The sequence below is a fragment of the Macaca fascicularis genome, chromosome 2 (genome assembly GCF_037993035.2).
Source record: "Macaca fascicularis isolate 582-1 chromosome 2, T2T-MFA8v1.1".
NCBI lineage: Eukaryota > Metazoa > Chordata > Mammalia > Primates > Cercopithecidae > Macaca > Macaca fascicularis.
In genome coordinates, this window is record NC_088376.1 from 117,249,839 (window position 1) to 117,270,199 (window position 20,361).

A 20,361-nucleotide genomic window follows, 5' to 3' on the forward strand; every position below is an offset into this window, starting at 1 on the left:
AGTGGGGCGGCTGCGCTGCGGCCAGGTGCCGGGAGCCCCGCGCTGGTAGCACCCCCATCCGCACCTTCCTCTGTTCCGCGCCGCGGCCGGAGTCGCAGCTGCGGGCGGTCACGCAGCGCAGCCCTAGTCAGAGCCCCAAGCTCCCACCCAGTCCCATCCCCGGCCCGCTCCGCCCCAAGTGCGATCCCGCCTTCCGCCGCGAGCCCGTGCTCCTTTCTCAGATTTCTGCTTTTTCCCCAGGTCCCTCCCCGCAGGAAAATCGCGCGGTGGGGGCGGAGGGCGCGCCCCCTCTAGGCTCCGCTGCCCCCGACCCCGCCCGGCCCAGGGGCGGACTGGGCGCTCAACGTCCGCTCGTAGCAGCCGCCCGCAAAGTGCGGAGCGCCGCGCCCTGCCCTTGGCCTCCCTCCCGCGCCCCAACCCCCACCCCGGCTAGGGTCGCCCCGGCCCGGGGCCAGCCCGAGAGTCGCGCCCGCGGTGGCGGACTGCGGAGTTGTAAAGAACTCAGCGGCCGCAGTGGCCCGGGCGGGGCAGGGCGCGCTCCGCCGCGGCCAAGGACACTGGAGTTTGCAAGTCCCCGCCCGCGCGGCGCCTCCCGCCCCGCCGCCCTCCCGCCGCGGCCCGCCGGACTCCCCGGGGCCGCTGAGGCGGGGCCGGGCGGCCGCCGCTGCTAGAGGCGCGTCTCGCTGCCTCCTCCCCCGCCCGCCTCCCTCCCCTCCTCTCCTCCCTCCCTCCTCCTCTCCGCCCTCCCCGCCCCCCCACCCGCTCCTTTTTCTGCTCCCCAAGTGAGCCGGGCGCGCGAGAGGCAGGCGGGGCGGCGCGGAGCGGAGCGGAGCGGAGCAGGCAGCCCCGCGCGCTCGCCCACCGCCCGCTCCGCGCAGCTCCCCGCGGCCGCTCTCGTCGCCGCCGCAGCGGGCGCGTCGGAGGGAGCTCAGCATGGCCGGGCCGGGCTCGCCGCGCCGCGCGTCCCGGGGGGCCTCGGCGCTTCTCGCCGCCGCGCTTCTCTACGCCGCGCTGGGGGACGTGGTGCGCTCGGAGCAGCAGATACCGCTCTCCGTGTAAGTGCCGGCTCCTGCGCCGCCCAGGGAGGGGACCCTTCCGCCTGCGACCCACTGTGCCCAAGTTTGGGCGCCTGCAAGTGCGGCTGGGTAGGACCCGCCGCGGGCGTCGGCCTCGCCGCTCGCACCTGCCTTTCGGGACCCGCGTCGGGCGGCGAGGCCGGTGGGATGCTCTGGCCCCTACCCGCAGGTTGGCGAGTGAGATCTGGAGATGCTCACCTCAAGTGACGGCACCAACTTTGGAGCCTGGTTACCGAATCCAACTTCCATGGGCCGCTGAATTTCCCCCCTTTGCTCTCCTGCCGCCCCACTTCTTTTTTGGGAGGGGGGATGGGTGGATTTCTTCTGACTGCTATTTGCCAGGTGATGCCCAGTTTAGGGGGTCGAGTCCTCGGGCAATGATTCAAATGAAACTCAGTGGTCTTTTTAGAGAGCCTGGGAGACTTTGTGCATTCTTAACTCCGCGACCCCCCTTGGGCCCCCTCCCGCGCTGCGCTTTGCAGTTTGGTGCTGGCAGTTTCTACCAAGGCGCTTTTTTATCTTTTCTTCTTTTAAAAAATGTTACATCGCCCTGCTCCTTCAGCCATAGCCCCATGTGTGCGTGTGCGTGTGCGTGCGTGTTGACTGTGACACGGGTGTTACATTTCTTCCTGTGCCCCTTCTCCCTGTAGGGTGAAGCTCTGGGCCTCGGCTTTTGGTGGGGAGATAAAATCCATTGCTGCTAAGTACTCCGGTTCCCAGCTTCTGCAAAAGGTAAGGTTTCTGTGGTGGCAGGAAGCGATGATTTTTCCGGCACAGAAAATGGAGGCAGATTTAGTTTTCCAAACAAACGTGAGCCCCGAGCAGCATCAGTTATCAGAGGAGTCTCTGATCCCCGGGTTTCTTGGCATTGTACTGTACAGTGATTTCTTCCTACCAACCGGTTATTTTTAGATGACACTTGATTCTAAACACAAAGAAAAGCAGGATACTCACTCGCACCGTCCTGGCTGGGGCTCGGAAACTGAGTGTTTTTGCATGGCTCTCGTCTCCGTGTCGGTATTGCTGTTTCAGTGCCAGAGCAGATGCTCCTCGGGCCAAAAAATGCTAACTTCATCCAAGGGGCAGACTCAGTGCCTATTTTGTGATGCCTTTCACCTTTCATTGGAGGCGTGGGGTTCAGTGTATCAGAGAAAGACGCTGCACTATTGTTTGTCATCCCTGCAGTTGTACAATCCCATTATTCCCCAATCATCTAGACCCAGGGCTGGGATGCATTACATCATTACAGATAAGGAGAATGAATGTGGTTATCTTTCCACTCAGCTGCACTGCCGGGTAATAACCTATGAGAGTAGTCCACAAACTTAAGAAATGGGTCTGCATCCATGTAATTCTGGAGAGTAATGAGAATGGAGAATTGATTATTAGGTTCTTATCAGAAGCTGCATCAATTTTAATTCAAACAGGCAGCATTTTAAGCATAAGCTTAAAATTACATTGTGAGATATATGGTCCTTCGTTCTCCCCTTCAGAAAATAAAAGAGAAAAAAAAAAAAAAAAAAAAGAAAAGGACCGGGGAGGAGAGATTAGAGGCGTTCAAAGAATTTCAAGTTTGCAGATCAACAGGATTAATCAAAATATTCTCTTGATGATAGAAAATAAAATTGGCCTTTAGGGAATAATTCTCTGAAAATGGGTACAAATAGCTTAAATTGTTAACTTTTAAAGATTTTAAAATATGATTTTTGGGCCAATGTACCATATGTGTTATGCATGCTGCCTGGTAACCAAGTACGTATTTTATTTATGGCATTCCCCTTCAGAGAGTAGCATTTTTGGGGACAGAGTATGAAACAGTTTGCCACATGAAATCCAAATATCGTAATAAAGCGTTGGCCCACCATGGAATGACAAAAGTTTTTCTGGTTTAAAAATCACCAATAGCCTTATTCATCGAAACCTTATTCATTGAAAGATTGTTTGCTCAACTCTGTTGTTTGGGAAGGTGTTCTTGAATTACAGGCAGCTGGTAAACAGTTGAGGCTATGAAATGCCCTTCTGGAAGATGAGAATTTACATACCTGTGGCCCATCTCAGCACTTACAGGAATTGCATAGGAATTGCCTCTTTCCCTAGTACCCTTTTAATCTGGACAAGTCTGTCTTCTGTTTTGGCATTTTGCCCACTTGTCAGATGTTTGATGTGATGAATTCTGGACTGTAGCATTGCCTGTATATTTTTCTTATGCTTTTAAAGAAGATAACATTTTGTATAACTTTAAAGAAATATTTCTCATCTGCATGTTGTAGTTGTAGCAATTCTAAAAGAATCCCTTCAGAGCCTGTTAATATTTTTGGTTTGTGCTTTCGTATCTTTTATCTCAAATTTTCTAGGAACACACAAAATATGTTTTTTTCTTTCTCTTTGAAGTTACACACACACACACACACACACACACACACTGCACAAAACTCCATCAACCCTATTATTTGGTACTCTATAACAGCAAATTGGAAAAAGCTGAAATGCTTCTCTTACCTTCTCATCAGCATCCTTTCTGATATTGAATTCACTAGCCTTGCTTTGCTTTTGTCATGTTTGCAGCTTGACAATTGTGTAATTATTTCCAGCTGTTTATGGCTTTGTTATCATTTCTTGCTGCTGCCTGGCATTTTGTAATCTGATGCGAGGGAAAGGTGAGGTGTTGCTTGGCATTGCGTTCCGGGGTGGGTGTCTACCCTAGTCCTTGGTTTGGAATCTGCTCTGGGGGTCCTGAAATACTCACGGCTTTGGGTTACTTGGCAGGGACTTTCCATAAGTGATGGGGGAGCATGGTAGACACCTCGGGGAGCATTTTTCAGCTATCTTTGGGCTGTTTTGGTCCACTATCCCCCGCAAATGTTTCTGTATTTTTAAAATTAGCAAAGAACATTGGTTTAGAGAGTTCAGAGTATGAATGGGAATAGATCTGAGTGCTCAGAGTGTAGGAGACATAACATCGTTTGGAAAAACAAGGGGATAATTGCTTCTCTTTTGCTAATTCTCAAGTTTCTGGCCATTTGCATGAGGAATTACTCTTCAAAGTCAGAACTTGGTGCACGCTGCCATCGTATCACTGTGTCCTTAACAATTAAGATGCTTTCAAAATGAGTTAGAAAATTTGGCTGGAAAATACATTAACACTGTATTAAGGGGACTCAAAGATGGCAATACTATGTTGTATAATAGAGTGTAATTGCTCTTTTAAGGCATGGATGTTTAAACTTGATTTTCAGTTAAGTAAGGTGTACTGTATACCACCATATAATTTTATGTATTTTGTGTAGTTTCACTAACTGACACTTCATGTTGTGAATCAATGTATGTTCATTTTTAGAATGGAAGTTTAGTCATTTTTGCACTAAGGCATACACTTTACAAAATAGTTATTGTGAATATAAGTTAAATAATAATTGGCCATGCATCTATTTTAAGGTGTTTAGAGACTGGGAAAACTGCCATTTTGGTAACATGTTTTTATTAGGTGATCTAATTTGAGGTAGCAGTATTGTTACTGACTTCATCAATCTTCATCAATGTAAACACAAACATTTAGCAATGTACCTTGTCATGGCTTCAGAAATAAGAGTATTTTATCAGTTGTTTCTGTATTTAATACCATGGCTTTTGCCACTTTAGTCTATTATAATATATTAGGTATTCAATGCCAGATATCCCCTATATTTTTTTCTTCTGTCTTTACTGAGCACAGGAGTAGCAACCTGTTAGGTCCTTAGAAATAGGATAGTTTTGATTTTATAAAACGCAGTAAGCCATCTTTTAGGAAATTTGTTTTCAGTACAGAGTGGAAGACTGTGGGACTTGTCTATGGGTGCTGGAGTTCATCTTGAGGGGTTTTAGATGGTGTGAGAGAATAGCAGGCCCCTGGAGGACCGTGCTGGTGTGCCGCTGTATGCCTGTGTGCTGCCTTGCTAAGCTGGCAGATACTGCAGGGGTTTCCATTCACTTCAACTTTTAATTAAGTTTCCGATTTGACATATCCATGCCAGTCGGTATTCAGCTGCCTCTATCTTGCTTCATTTTCCCCAAAGAATGGACTTTGTTTGGTTCTTTTGGGGAGGCATAGTTTCATTACCGCTGTATTTTGGGATTCAGTGAGAAGCATTCTAGTAGGTCTGGGAACCTAGGCTGTTAAACTCAGTCTCCACACCTCTAACAATCACAATCAAAGGCATTAAACTGGCTGATTCTCATTTCATCCTCCTCAGGGATAATTGGATAGGAGCTGGGTTTTTCATTCTATTTAGACCTGCATTCAGGGAACCAATGTTCACAGGAATGAAGGGTTCCAGTTACATTTTCCAGAATCATGATGGTAAATACACAATGGAAATACAGGTAATGTGTGTCTCTGCCAGTAACGCTGGAAAAGAATTGACATTTACCTTGGACGCCTCTTGGAGCCCTTACCAAACACGCACGGCTTGGAATGCGCAGTTCGTTTTTTGCATTATCAACTATTTATTGAGAGGGCAGCTTTAATATATGAAGTTGATATCTCTTTCCACAGGACAGAGTCAGCAAAGTAAAAGGTTGGTGCTTTAAGCCATTTTTATAATTATGACTTTTCATCAATGTGGAAATCGATGGACTTTTAAATAATTGAATAGGTGTATTCACTTATCAGGAATTAGGTAGCAGTGCTGCTCGTGGGAAGCCCAGCACTCTTCAGCTTGCTCTTGTGGGGGAGGCGCTGTTTTGCTAACATTTTTTGTTGAATAAACACAGTTACTTGCCGTCCTGAATGATAAACGCATTCAACCTGTGCTGCTGATGCTGTAATTCATAGCATTACTTCAAATACTGGACTTTTCCTTAGCAGGTTATTTTTAAAAGTCTTGAAATCTCTGAAATGACAGTTTTTAATCGTTCAGGGCAGTTTATTGGTCTCACTAACACAATCACCCAGACAGTAGCAGAGCAGGGCAAACCAATGAGCATTCAGTTTCTGCCTCTTATGCATATATCTCATTGCACTTGTAGAGTTACTCATGGCCACTTGCTAACTGTCTAAGCCTCTCTTGCTCATTTTTTTTTTCTTTTTCTTTCCTTGTTTTTTTCTCCTTAAAAGTTCTTTTCTGCCAGATACATTTCTACTTTGCCTTTGCTCCCATTAGGAACTGCTGCGGCCTGTGTTACTCAGGAGATTGACAGATGCTACTCAAAATTAAGGGAAAATGAAAATACAGGCATGGTTTTCTGGTCAGAGGCAAACATCAGCTTTTTATTCCCATGTGGTTATAATTTTGATTGATTAGCATGGTGATCGCATGCTGATTTTAATTAATTAATTGTAACACTAGTGTAATTTTTAGGCAAATACATGAATACCAAACCACCTGATAATTCTGAAATCCATTGGGCCTGAGCCGACAGTTACTGTTTCCAGTTTTTGATGAAGACTTAGCCATATGTCAGCATGAGCAAAAGTAAAAGAAATGCGAAACCATCACCCCTGGCACCTGTGGCCCTTCCAGGTGTTTCATCGCCCTGAAGTTTGACGCACATATTCTTGGAGGTGCAGGTTTGGGATTCTAGCCTTCATCAGCCTTGGATTGATCTCCACTTGGTGTTTAGTGTTCCGACTTACACTGATCAGTCCGTGGTTTGGTGCGTTGGGCCTACCTAAAGAAGTGTACATTTTCACGAAGGAGTCTATTTCAGGCCTGTCGTGAATCCTGATTTACCATCGTAGATGCTATGATGCCAACAAATGGGTTTTTTCTTCACCCCAGCACATCTCCCCTGTCAGATGTGAGCAGCAGCTCTTTCAGGGGTCCCTCCATCTTTTTTTAGTCACAGTGCTTGTTGGTACAGTCTTCGGGTTGAGACCACAGCATCTTCTACACAGGGAGTATTAGCAGATTGTGTGTTCCCTGGGACACTGTGATTTGACTTAGAGGTTTGCTGTGACCAAAACTGAGAAAAAAATAAAACAGATGTTATAAAATGCCAGCCTATGAATTAGCATATGAGATTTTTTTCCCCTTTAAATGTAATTTTTATACAAGAGACATCACGGCCTAGGTTTCATCTCGAGTGATTGCAGTGAAGCTTTTGTGTATCATTCAGTGAACGGAAAAGTTCCTAATGTCAGGCTTCTGGTAAAACTGACAGAATCCTTATCAGCCCTTTTTGGTCCATTAAACAAAATTTTGCTTCTCCTTTAAAGGAAGAAAATGATATGAGAAAGAGGAGGATGCTGGGTTTTTTTTTTTTGTGATTTTACTAAGTATTTAGTGACCAACAGACTCTGTCTGAGGTGGTTGTTCTGTAATGTAAAGCTGGACTCTAGGGCCCCTCGACAGCCCAGCACTTTGGCCTGTGCTTACAACTCACCCTTGGCAGATTAGGCGTTTGTATAACTGACGTGTTTTAGGGGATTTCTGTGTGCGTAGCCAGCATGCCTACTTTTCAGAAGGGAATTGTTTTTTACAAATACATATTTGAAAAGAGTCCAGTTCATTTCTAATAAATGGTAAACACTTCAACTTCCATTTGCTTTGAACAACACTCATTGGGTGCTCATTCCAAGGCTGCTTAAGGCATTAAATTTATAAGGTGTATTAAATTTATGTGTTGTATAGCTTTCTAGTTTCCCCAAATCAACATTATGAAAATAAACAACTCAGAAACCAAACTACTAGTGCACATTTCAAGGCCATATTGGAAAGGAAAGCATTATCTTTTCACAAGAAATGGATGGCTGTTCCTTCACTTTGTGCACTTCAGAGTGTTTATCTTGGCACCTGTTATTGGAAAACAGTACCCTCCCAAGGTTAAAAGGGCTGTTATGCATGTAAATGATCTGGACAGGCAAGGTGGGCAAGGCTGTAAATGCTGTGGGTTCACAAAACAGACCTTGAGTTTTCCATTTTAGGTGAAACAACTGCCAGTGGATATTCGGGGCCCGCACATGCCGTTACCATAATACTTATTAAGTGTGTGTATGTGCGCGTGCCCGTGTGAATAAAAATGGATGCTGTTCATCACAGAACGTGCCAGATAATGCTTGCTGATGGGGAAGACTGTTCTTGTCCTCTTGGGTGTTAGAGAGGCTGACTTGAGAGAATGAACCAGGGCAGTAGGACAGAACTGAGTCACTCAGTCCAACAGGCATGGATTTGTTCAGCGTCTGGGATTTTGTAGGCAGTTGGAATCTGAGGACTTGCTGAGATCAGAACTGGCTACGTAATTTGTGGTCCCCAGTGCAAAATGCAGAATCCCTTGTTAAAAAATTATTTAAGAATTCCAGGATGTGGCAGCAGAGCCTCAGACGAAGTGCGGGGTCCTGGCCAAGCCTCCTGTGGGACAGGCTGTCCTTGTTTTGGCTTTCTCTTTTTCCTGCTGGATAGCTCACCCTCTCAGCTGTATTCATTCTAGGAGGCTTCCTTTGCCCACCTTTGTTCCATCTCCAATGAAATCATTTTCTCATTTTATGAGTAACAGGTCGAGAGCTTGGAGCATTTTCAAAGATTCACATCTTTGGAGATGCTGTGTTGTTAAAGGAAGGGTCATTGGCCTTAAGCGGTGGCATCTCTCTTTTTGTCTTTTCTGTGTGCATTTCCAATGTGGCCCTGGGCAAATTGCTTAATCTAATAGTAAAAACAGGTAGCACTCACTGTAGTTTCTGCATTCCAGGTACTGTGATAAGCCCTTCACATATGACATCTCATTAAATTCTCCCAGTAACCTAATGAGGCAGGGACTACCATTCACCCTGTTTCACAGATTGAGAAGCCGAGGCTTGCAGAACTGAAGCAGCCTCTCCAAGGTGACTGAGCTGGGCTTCCAGGGTCTACACATCTGGCCACAGTGCTGTACTTTCTTGTCTTTGCGTGATCCTTTTTGACCGCAGTTCCTATTTGAAAAGAATGTGCACAATACCTGTGTTTTCGATCTCACAGGTGTTTGGAAGGATTAAATGAGAAACATCTGGGATATTAATTCAGAAACAATTAAAGCGTGGGTTAACAGCTGAGACGGCATAGCCTTGGAGTCAGATGGGCTTGGATTTGAGTCCCAGATCTGACATTTCCTCTTCTGCATTGCCTTGTAGTTTAACATTTCTGAACCTATACCCTTAAATGAGAAAGGAGACCAGACCAGTACCTTCTATCGTATAGGCTGTGATGAAGGTTAAATGAAATAAAATATGCAAAGCACTTAGCACCGTGCCTGGCACGTTGCCTCCTGCCAGTGAGTTGTTGTTGTCATTCCTAGTTGCAATATACAAATACAAGCTCTTCAGATAATCTTCATTGAGCTTCTGTGGGGCCTGGCTGCATACATACCTGTGGACTTGGTGAATGAACAAGTGCGTGAATGGGTGCCAGGCATTGGCATGTAGGCAGATGATCCCCAGCTGACCCCTGATGAGAGTACTTCAGAGCAGGAGGAGGGCTGCAGTGGCGGTGGCCTCTGTCAAGATATGCACCCTTCCCCTCGAGATCAGCTCCCTTCTCCCTGAGCATGGGGGGAGATGTCCAGAGAAAGCCCATCACCCAAGGAATTGGGGTTGCCACGTCTGCCCCACAGCCCAGAGTGAGGTCCTTATGCCAAGGGAGATCCCAGTATACCCAGCCATTTCCCCTGCTGTGGGAGTGTGTTCAGAAGCCAGCTGCAGGTGACCTCTAATCCCGATGCCCCCTTGGGCAGCATTTCAGTTATTTAGGACGATGTGTGGCACATGGGAAGCCTTGGTTCTCAGGCTATCCTCTCATTCATACTGTCCCACTTCGTTATTAATGAACAAGAGAGACTTGGAATTTTTGTCACTTTGATCCCATAATTAGTTCATAAAATTAAGGCAGTGTATGTTATGCACATTTAATGTGGCAGGGGCACAATGACAAATGCATTTATTATGTCCCCAGGGAGGTGGATTTTTTTTTTGCTTTCTTTCCCAAATCCTCCTAATCTTGTCCCTTGCACAGCAGAAGTGGGCAGCTGTAAGATTAAAATTTGCTGTTGCTGTAACATTGTGCTATAATTTGTGAAGCAAGGTGAAAGTTGGAAATATAGGGCAGGCGTTTGACTCTTTGTACATGTGCCATCCATAACGCCTTTTCCATTGTATTGTTTGAGGCAGAGGTGGAACAATATTGTAAAAAGAACAATAGATGTGGGAGACAGTAAATTCGCTGGATGCAGGTAATCTTCAGGCGCAAGTCATAACATCCAGCTTTACTCTCAGCCTCCTACTGGTTTTCATTATTAGTGAAATGTCTATTAGTGCAACATGACCGCGTCATGTACAAACAGCTCAATGGGCATAGGCTTTTGCCCCGCTGACATAATAATAGTCATTTGACTTCTGGAATGGTAATGCCAAGTTTGGATATTCTTTCCTCTTGACTTTGGCCTGGGCCCCTGTTGGAATGCTATTGTCATCTGCTTTTATAATACAGAATTCACACACCAGCTCAGACAACACACTTCAGACAAATCATTATCTGGCAAGCAATAAAGGGTGTTTGTGTGCGTGCGTACGTGTGTTTTATATACATGGGTTATTTCCCTTTGTTAGTAAATACTGGTAACTAATTAAAAATCCCAGAGTGTGTGGCCAAGTTTGAGTATTTCAGAACATCAGGAGGCACCTGGTCGCCCTGGAGTAAGATGTAATCCTCTCAGGAGAGGGCTCACAGCTCGCTAATCTTTTGAAAAAGCCAACAGTACACATTTCCCAGAACGGGAATTTCAGAATTATAGAGCCATAGCTGGATTTTCTACTTGAACAGCGAGGTTTTCAGTTCTTTGCTTGAAACAAATGCTTTATGAATGATAGGAAAAATATATATAGACTTAGAAAGAAAGCAGAGGATTGACTTTTAAAAATCTACTTTTAAGGGAGGTGGCTGGTCTTGGGAAGGCAAAACTGTGTAGAGTTGAGGGTCTGAATCTGAGTGATGACAATCTGGGTTTGAATCGAGATGCTGCTGCTGACTGGTCATATGACCCTGACAGGTCAGTTGCTGAGCCTCAGTGTTCACATCTCTCAAATGGGCACAATGGTACTAACTTCTAGGGTGAGTTAGATGCATGCAGGACGCTTGGCAATAAGTGACTCATGGGAAGTGTATAGAAGAGGTAGACTCTTGTTGTTGTTATTATTCTCAAGGAGTTGCTTCTACATACCAGCAAGTGTTGGTTGCTCAAGACAGTAGTTTGTCCACTTTGGGGGTTGTTAATGCCAAGCCATCTGGAGGCCTTGTTTTGAGACCTCCATCAAAGCTGCCTGTGACTCAGCTCTACAAGGGATTTTAGGCAGTAATAATAATAACAATAATAACAATGATGCAGGTGTTTTATTTGTGTTTTATGATGTGTGCTTTATGACATATCATTTAATTTCTCATAGCAACCCCTGAGGTTGGATCTGTTATCATCTGCATCGGTTTTAGAGATGCAGAAACGTCTTTAACATGTAAGACAGAGGATGTCACTTTGCCCAAGTCTACATGGCTCCACGAGGCAAAGGCAGACTGAGTCCGCAGCATGTGAATCCCAGTTCAGGTGCCTGGGTTGTTGTGGGGTCAGAGGAAAGGTATTTGGGGGATTTCTAGGACCAACCATTTATCCTTTGCATTGGCCTTAGTGTGGTATTGGCTTATCAGAGCATTTGGTGGAAACTTCTCCCCTGCCCTTAAAATTGTCCCCGTTGGAATTCGTAGTCTTGTTGCTTGGTCCTTGTCATTTGCTTTCATAATGCAAATTAAAAGAACTTAAAAGAGGCAAGAACTGGACCCTTAAAACTGGGCAAGAGGAGGGCTGGTGAGCCCTCTAGCTTTCTATACTTCTCCCTTTTTGTCATAATAATCTGACGCTGCTTATCTTTTAGTTGCCCTTGAGGGTCAGCCCTCCCCTCATGTGTTCTGACTCCTAAGATGCCTTTCTGAGAATCTGATTGAATTTGGTTAAGTTTTCCTTTGTGTATTCCCCATTATGGTAATTGATGATGGTATAGGAAAGCCAGTGTGGGCTCTGAAACTCTGAGACCAGATGGATCTGGCTTTGAGATCTGGCTGGATTCTTAGTGTTCAGGTCCTCAAGTTCCTTACCTGTAAAATGGGGTCATGGCAGGGAGGATTAGGTACAGAGGCATGTGACAGTCTTAGCACAGAACTGTACACCCAGGAAGTGCCCAGTAAATTTTAGCTCCTCTGTTTTTGTTATTCCTGTTCTTTGTCTGTCTTTCCTAAATGTTTATTGGTGCTTATTTTTTTTTCTCTTGATGAAGCCACAGTTCTGTTTTTCTGTACAATCGACAGCTAGCTTGAAAGCCACAGCCCTGGACTCACTAGGGTCAATTTTATTTTGCTTGGAATGAGTCTTGCAGGGCCTTCTGTGCCTCTGGCAGGTCTGGGGTTCTGGGTTGTGTGATATCCTGTGAACCCCTTATCTCCTTTGGTGGTGAGTGGGAACGGGTGAGGAGAAGGCTGATAAATTAGACCTTAAATTCCCCCAGGGCATGTTTGCTCTTTCTGACCTGGAGAGGGTCCCCCTGCGGCACTTAGCACAGAGCTGTCTATGGGGTGGTCTTCAGGGGTTGTTTGTATGTGGCCAGCACGAAGGTACGGATAAACAAAGGGAGGAATAGCTGCCCAGCCTTTTCCCTGTCCTTGCACGCTAGTGATGGAAATCAGAGCACTGTAGAGCACAGGCAGATCACCAGGTCCTTCACAGCCCTTTCCCTATTTACTCTCCAACGCCAGGGTTTTATGAGTCCCAGCATCAGGCATGGATGCTGCAAAAAATGGGGGCTGCCTTCCAGCTACAACAATCCAGCCCCAAAGCCCTGCAGGCAGGTCCCTTGCCCACAACCCTTGCAGTGCCAGCAGGGACTGCCAGATAACAGGACAAGCTGGTCCTCGGTTCTTTTAGCTGGCCGACCCCCTCCTTGCCCCTGGGAGCATCCCTGCCCATCTGGGTCACCACGCTGGAGGCATGGTAGAGTCTCCCCCAGAAGCATCCAGTTGGGCTGAGGGGTCCAGGCGCCTCTGCAGTACCAAGCTGAGCAGCTGCTGCGGGAGCACCGCAGTGCTGGGCGGGTGCACGAGGAGCACCAAGCGAGACTGATGGGGCCGCCGCAGCCGCAACCATCAACCTGGGGGAGGCAACTCGGCAAAGGCAATTAGGAAGCTGCTGCAGCTAATTCCATAAAGCGCTCGAGCACCACATTACCACTGATATTAGGGAGAAATGTGAATTTTAATTTCTGTTCCCTTCGCCTTCACATGGGGTTGAGGCCCTGCAAGCATCAAGATGTGTGCGTGGTGTTTGCTGTGATCTCACCTTCTCAGGGAGGTGCTTCTTTAATTTGTTTGTTCATTTGTCGTTTACGTCACTGGGGCTGAATTTCTGAGTCTGTGCTTTGGAGGTTACTGGGAGCTGCATAATCTGCCCACTGCAACATACCTGCATCATCCACAGAACGTTGCTTGGGTGATCTCACTGCTGCACCCTGCGTGGGGCCTGTCAGGCACCTTCACGCAGGAGGAAATCTTTAAGAGTGGCCATCAAGTGAGTTTGGGTTGTTTTTATTTGCATTTGCATTTGCATCCTGCTACAGTCACAGTGGTCTGCTCTCTTCCCCAGGCCCAGCCCTTGGATGTGCTAAGAACCTGCAGCAATGCACCCCTTGAGATGAGGGGAGACAGCTGCTGGGAAGTGGGAATTATATGGATTTAATGGGGATCAGTTTTGCCAAAAGACATTTCACTTCAGCCTCTGCCACCTTGAGATATCAGGACCCAATAGAATATTGTGTTGTGAGGCTTTCGGAAGAGTCTTGCCTCCAGCGCCTCCCTGGGATGTGACTCCTTCGTGGAGCTGTGACTTCTGCTAAGCAGAGCATTTTGTGCCCTGAGTGAGCAGGATCTGATGCCCACCTTGCACCTTCCTCCTGAGCCTGACCTACTCATTTAGAAGGGGATGAGAGGACTTCGGAGAGGGGCAGGTCTTGGGAAACGGCCCCTTCCTCTGTGAGTGTGTGTCGGGGCTCAGTGGCCTGCCCCTGGTCTCACAGTGAATCAGAAATGGGCCGGATCTCGAACGCTGAAGTCCTAACTACCAGGCTTGGGTCCAGGCCAGTGTATTGAGGCCACCGATGGAAGAAGGGTTTCACGTCCCACAGTGGGCTTCTTGGAGGACAGGGGGAGGCAGCCCTGAGCCCCATGGCTTGTCTGCTCCCTGTCCCATGCCTTTCAAAGCTACCCAGCTGGTCTCCACTGGAAATCTGTTCTAGTTTATGCAAAAAGGTGTGTTTGTGAACTCTCCTCAGATGCAATTGCATTTGAGCCTGAATTTCACCTAGAGAAAATGTTCCTCCAATGCATCTATTTTTAACAGCCAAAATATTTTGTCCCAGTGTGTCATCAGGGCACATTCCCCTTATTAACATTATCTGTATAAGTGAAGCCGAAAGGAGACAGAACAATTAGTCAAGCGTTTACTGAACACTAATAACCTCTCTGGAAACCTGAAGCCTCCAACCTTCTTTTCCTCAGTTGAGGTTCAGATCATCAAATGCTTTCTTTTGGGTAGAGTATCATGGTTTTAGGGGAATCTGTAGCAATCTTAACAGACTTCCAAGCATACATTTGCTTTTGTCTAAATGTTGGACATCCTTTTCTTTCTTCCTTCTCTCACTTCTTTCCTTCCTGCTTCAACAAACATCCATTGAATACTCAATGAGGTGTGCAGAGCTATGTTGGGCACCCAAATCCCTTTGCCGCTGCGTCCACCTTTCCCATCCTCACCCTGAGTGCTTCAGTGACAGCACACTGCTTGAGTTCCCTGCACACATCCGGCTGTGTCACGCCTCTGTGCCCATGCCCGTGCCGTTGTCCTGTTACACTGCCAACACTGCTGTCCTTGTCTGGCTTCTAAGCCTCAATTCTACAGGACGTCAGGCTGTAGAAATGTTACCTGGGGAGCTTGTTAAGATGCAGTATTTCAGGAGCCTGCTCCAAGAGACCCTGGCCCAGTAAGCTTGGCCCGGAGCCCCAGAACCTGCATGTGAACAGACATCTCAAGTGACTCTCATTTGGTGGTCCGTGGACCACGCTTTGAGAGACATTGCCTACATGTTGTCTCTGGGAAGGCTTCTGGCTTTCCCTAAAGAGACTCAGTCATTCCCTCCCTTCCATTCTGGCCTATGCACATCTTGATAGCTGGCCTGTGCACCTCTTCCCTCCTGGCCTGTGCACATCTTCCGTCTGTGATTTTGTACAAATCCGTGTGCTTGGAGGCTGTGTTGTCCTGGGCCAGAGGCTGGAGCTGCTCTTCCCCTGAGCCAGGTCTGAAGCATAGGCTGGCACAGGGTATAGCCTTCCTCAATGTGGGTGGCATGAATGGAGATTTTCCCTGCCATAGTAGTGAGGGCTTTGGAGCAAGCCATACATTTTATCTTTTAAGTCCAAAGGTACCCAGATACACGTCTGCTTGTTGAAGCAGTTTATTTAGAAATCACTGAGCACAGTTGAGTGGCCATTCTCCAATTTGTGAGATGGAGAGAAATTTGTTGACCTGTCACCGATGGCTTTTCTTCTTACCAAATAGGTTACCGGGACCTGTGGTTACTAGCCCTTTAACAGAAAATTGTTTAGTGAACATCAGTTTGAAAGACGCCATCTGCTTCATATAAAAGACTGCTCCTAATCTCCCTGGTGCAAGAATTGCTCCCTCCGGGGCCTTTTGGGCACAAAACTGTGTTTTTTTTCTAAGTCAGTGCCTTTCAAACTTCTTAAACTGTGGCCCGCGGTAAAGAATACATGTTACATTGCAACCCGTTACAACCTCACATGTGAAACATGTTTCATGAAACATCACTTAGCCTTATTCTTTGCAGTGTACTTTATTATATTCTATTCAACGCAAGTCGACTAGACTGGACTCTGTTGTACTCTATTTTACACTATTCTACTCTACTCTGTTTTCTATTCTGTTTATTTTAGAAGGCTGACTCTGACCTATAAATTGATTTCACAACATAATAAATGTGTTAGAAAAACCCATGCTCTAAATGTTACCAGGGTAAATTATAAGTCAGTTCAGTGATTGTGGGAGGTGCAGCATTGATCTTTGAGACCCGAGCTATGTTGTCCCCAGTAATAATGATCAGTGGTGATAGCTAATGCTTATCAGCCAGTCACAGTGCTATGCTGTCTGTATAAATTTCATTTCACCTCTGCCTCTGCAACAATCCCATGGGACAGGTGCTCTGATGGCATCATTTTCCAGAGGAAGACACTAGTTCATGGAGATGATGTGACTTGCCCAAGGCAACACAACTAGTAAGTGGTAGCATTGATTTGTGAATCCAGGGCTGTCTGAACATGAAGCCTGGACTCTCAACTGTATTTGCATTTGCCTCTTCCTTTGCCAGCAGCCACTTTAATTGGTTCCAAGTGTTAGCACTGGGCTGTGCAATGTGGAAGGCCAGAAAGAGGAAATTTGGAGATGGCGTGCTGGGGAGCAATGGGGAGGAAATGTGAGAGAAAGCAGGGAGAGTGGAAGAGGGCAGTCTGTGAAGCCTGGGGTGAGCGGTGGTCCTCAGAGCATCTGGTATTTTGTCTCTAGCACCTAGAGAACCTGCAGTGTTTTTGCATCTCTGTTATAGTGGCTGCTTCCTCCCTAAAGCACACACTGCATCTGCTGTTTGTCACTGTACTTGCTGGACAAATATTTGTTTTCACATCTCCTTCTCTGACCAGGGGTCATCGTTTTGAGGCCAGAAATGATGGCTTGTACTTCTTGGGATGCCAGGACCTGGCCCAAGGAGATGTCACCAGGGTTTGGTGACTGAGTGAGTGTATGAGGACATCCTTTAAGTTAATCCTCATAACTAGCCCATGAGTCATATTCCATCTTCATTCTGCATTTGGGGAAATTGAGCCCAAGATCATGAAGTTAGTGATGGGAGAGCCAGGTGAAGGATCACCATCCCAGGTGAAAAGGTGACTATTATATTTGCATGTGTTTGTTTTTTGTTTTCTGAAGATTAATTTTGTCTTCTTCCACTTCCTCCTGAGGATTTCTCCTCTTACCATCTGGATCTGGTTTTCTGTATTTGATCCCTTTCCTTTTTGTTGTTTGGGCGGGATGTGGCTGGATCAGAGAGTCACTGGGCTGGAGAGGGCAGAAGTCTGGCCTGGCGTCTGGCTGTCCAGGTTCTAGCTCTGGCCTGACTCTGCTGAGCTGGGGGATCTGGGGCAGCTCGTTGCCTCTCCCTGGGCTTGCCTGCAGTAGAGCTCAAAGGTCAGCACAGTTCCAGAGGACAGCAGATCCAACCTCATTTCCCAGTGTGTTCCACCATGAGATGGGTGGCACTTGGTTCTGGCTTTCTTCTTTTCACTTTGTCCCAGTGTGCCCCCATCCCACCCACACCTGTTGCCCTGCAGCTGTCTGCATCAGGTGTCTCTGTGAGTGGAGGGAGGCATGCACGGGCTGCTGTCCCCACCTTGGGGTGCTGTCCAGCAGGCGCAGCATACTCACACCTGCCCACGCTGTGCAGACAAGGCAGACTTAGCTGAATGGCCAAGAGAAGACTAAAGTCACATTCATGTCAGAGCAGGGAGACATGACATAGCATTTTGGCAAATTCTTCTCTGCATTTTTGCTGACATTATCTCCCAGGAGCCCTTGTACCATAGCCTCATTCTTAGAGTTGTGTATGGGTATGGAGTCATCCTTGAATGTAAAAGGCAAAAATAAAAGGGACTAAAATGTTTGACATATGATGAAGTTCTACGGTATTTTAGACGGTGAGTAAATTGGTATTTATATAACCTGGTATATTCATTTCCCCTGATCCACCCTCCCTTGAATGTTGACTTAATAACATGCCTGACTAAATGACGTTAAGTGCTTTAAACTGCCAAATTAAAAAAAAAGCCAGCATTCATTCAACAAGTGTGGTGTGTTCACAGCCCAGACTGGAGGCAGGGAGGAGAACTGAGTTCTTTCTGGGGAGGGAAGGCTGAGATGTAACCTGAGAGGCTTAGGAGAGGGGAAACGCACATTTCAGGAACACTGGCTGCTTGGGCCAGACATAAGCAATGGAGCTGAGGGGTGAGGTTCCTGAAACTGAAGCTGGTCGTGGGTTGGAATCCTGGCTCCACCAGTGGCTTTAAAGCAATTTCTTAGCTTCTCTACTTCCCATTTTCCTCTTCCTTAAATGATTCCTATTTCATTGGATTGTCACGAGGATTAAATTGGATCATGACTATAGACTTTATCTCGGTGTCTGGCTGCCGTAGGAATTCAATGAATGGCAGCAACTATTATTTTAATTCTTGGCATCAAAGGTGAGACATCTCCTTGGGCCGGGTCCTGGCATGCCATCATTCCTGGCCTCAAAAAGTGACCCCTGGTCAGAGAAGGAGATGTGAAAACAAGTATTTGTCCAGCAGGTACAAAAACAAATACCAGATGCAGTGGGTGCTCTAAGGAGGAGGCAGCCACTATATCAGAGATGCAAAAACACTGTAGGTTCTCCAGTGCTCAGCAAAATACCAGGTGTTCTGAAGACCACTGCTCTCCCTGGGCTTCACAGACTGCCCTCTTCTACTCACCCCACTTTCTCTCACATTTGCTCTCCATTGCTGCCCAGCATGCCACTCCCAAATTTCCTCTATCTGGGCCTTTCACATTGCATTGCCCAGTGCTAACACTTGGTACCAACTAAAGTGACTGCTAGCAAAGGAAGAGGCAAATGCAAGTGCAGTTGAGAGTCCAGGTTTCATGTTCAGACAGCCCTGGATTCACAAATCAGTGCCACCACTTATTAGCTGTGTGGCCTTAGGCAAGTCACGTCACCTCCCTGAGTTGCACACCCACCCTCTGATGTCAGTGGTACTGCCTCATCCAGAGAATGTTGGTTCCCTAGAGGAAGACCTTTGTTTGGTTGGTCCTGGGCTCTCAGTTGCTACTGCCTTCGGAGTTTTGGCTCCTGTAATAGTCTCTGTCAGAAAATATTTGTGGAATAAATGAATGAGTGAGTGTGAAGAATGAATGAACACTTTACCAGCTGAGAAAACTGAGGCTCAGAGAGGTCACTGAGATCAAAAGAGACAAAACAAAGGTCTGCCTGGTCCTCAGCCGTGACCCTCAGCTAGTGGGGGCTCATTGGCGCCTCTCTGTGGTGCTATCTAAATTTCTAAGAGAAACACTGTCTGTGATCTGCAGGTGAAACCTGTGTGTGTGTGTGTGTGTGCACGCGCGCGCGCACGTGCATGCCTGAGAAGATGTGTCATATTAGATGTAGACTCATGGTTGTTGAGATGATCAGTTCTCATTCTTGGGTGAAATGGCATACTGGTAACCCTTCTCTCTTTGGGGGAAAATGTTCCCTAAAAGCTCTTATGTGCTGAATTAACCACTGAGTTCCTCTAGGATGTCGAAACAGCCTATACCCAAGGCTCCATTCAGAGTGCTTTTTCTGGGACTTAGTAAGGGAAAGTGTTTTCCATTGAGCTCCCTGTGTGTGTATCATCTTTGCCTTGTTTATTGCAATAGTGACTTTAGCCTCCCAGCCAACCTGTCCAAAACCTTCGTTTTCCGAAGGCTATGAAACTTTGCTGCTCATCTGCTTTCTCAGGTCCTGTTTTGTGGGCAAGAATGCTGGGTTAAGAGAAGAAGAGAAGGAGAGGCAGAGGGGCTGAAGTGTGAAGAAGAGCACTTTGTGTTCTTTTTTAAAAAGTCCTTGAACTCAGTCCTTGAATAGTGCAGTACAAATTTGAGAGATGATGGCTATTAATACTTTGCTTCTTGTGTAGCAGCTTTTAATCCAGGATGTCAAAATACATCAATAACACATTCTTTTTCCATTTCTCCACTTCATTTGTAGGGAGGAACTGGAGAGCATCTCCAGAGAGAATGTTACTGCCTTGGTCCCCGGCAGAAGCATGAGAAAACAACCTGAATTTGATAGTTTTATCCATTCATTCATTGGTTTATTCAGCAAACATTTTTGCATCTTGCTACTCTGTCCAGGTATCATGCCAGCTCTTGGATTACAAGGACAAGCAAAATAAGATGGCACCCTCGTGGAGATTACAATCTCATGTGGGAATCAGACATATCTCAAAGAATTAGACTAATGCATGCAAGTCTCCTTGCAGTTCCATGGAGGAATGCTGATAGCTCATGACCTGAAGGCCTGCTCTGGTCTGGGTTCAGAGGAGGCTTGCCAAGAGCATGATCCTCTACTGAGACCAGAGGGATGAGGAATTACTGTGACAAAGGTGGAAGAGGGGTC

The 20,361-nt window shown here is 46.6% G+C and overlaps 1 protein-coding gene across 8 annotated transcripts in view; it reads left to right on the forward strand.

Annotated features, from left to right (window-relative positions):
- Positions 1 to 761: 761 nt before the first annotated feature.
- The window catches only part of CACNA2D3 (calcium voltage-gated channel auxiliary subunit alpha2delta 3), a 931,957-nt gene continuing 912,357 nt past the window's right edge, over positions 762 to 20,361 (forward strand). For 6 of the 8 annotated variants that reach the window (XR_006695842.3, XR_010585145.2, XR_012431274.1 and 3 more), the window contains exons 1-2: positions 762 to 1,055; positions 1,727 to 1,808. Coding sequence is in view for 2 of the 8 variants with exons in the window: in XM_045384857.3 (XP_045240792.1) it covers positions 934 to 1,055; positions 1,727 to 1,808 (204 nt within the window). In the remaining 6 variants the exon portion in view is untranslated. The remainder of the gene's footprint in view (positions 1,056 to 1,726; positions 1,809 to 20,361) is intronic. The other 2 variants (XM_074032504.1, XM_074032505.1) reach the window with 1 other exon arrangement.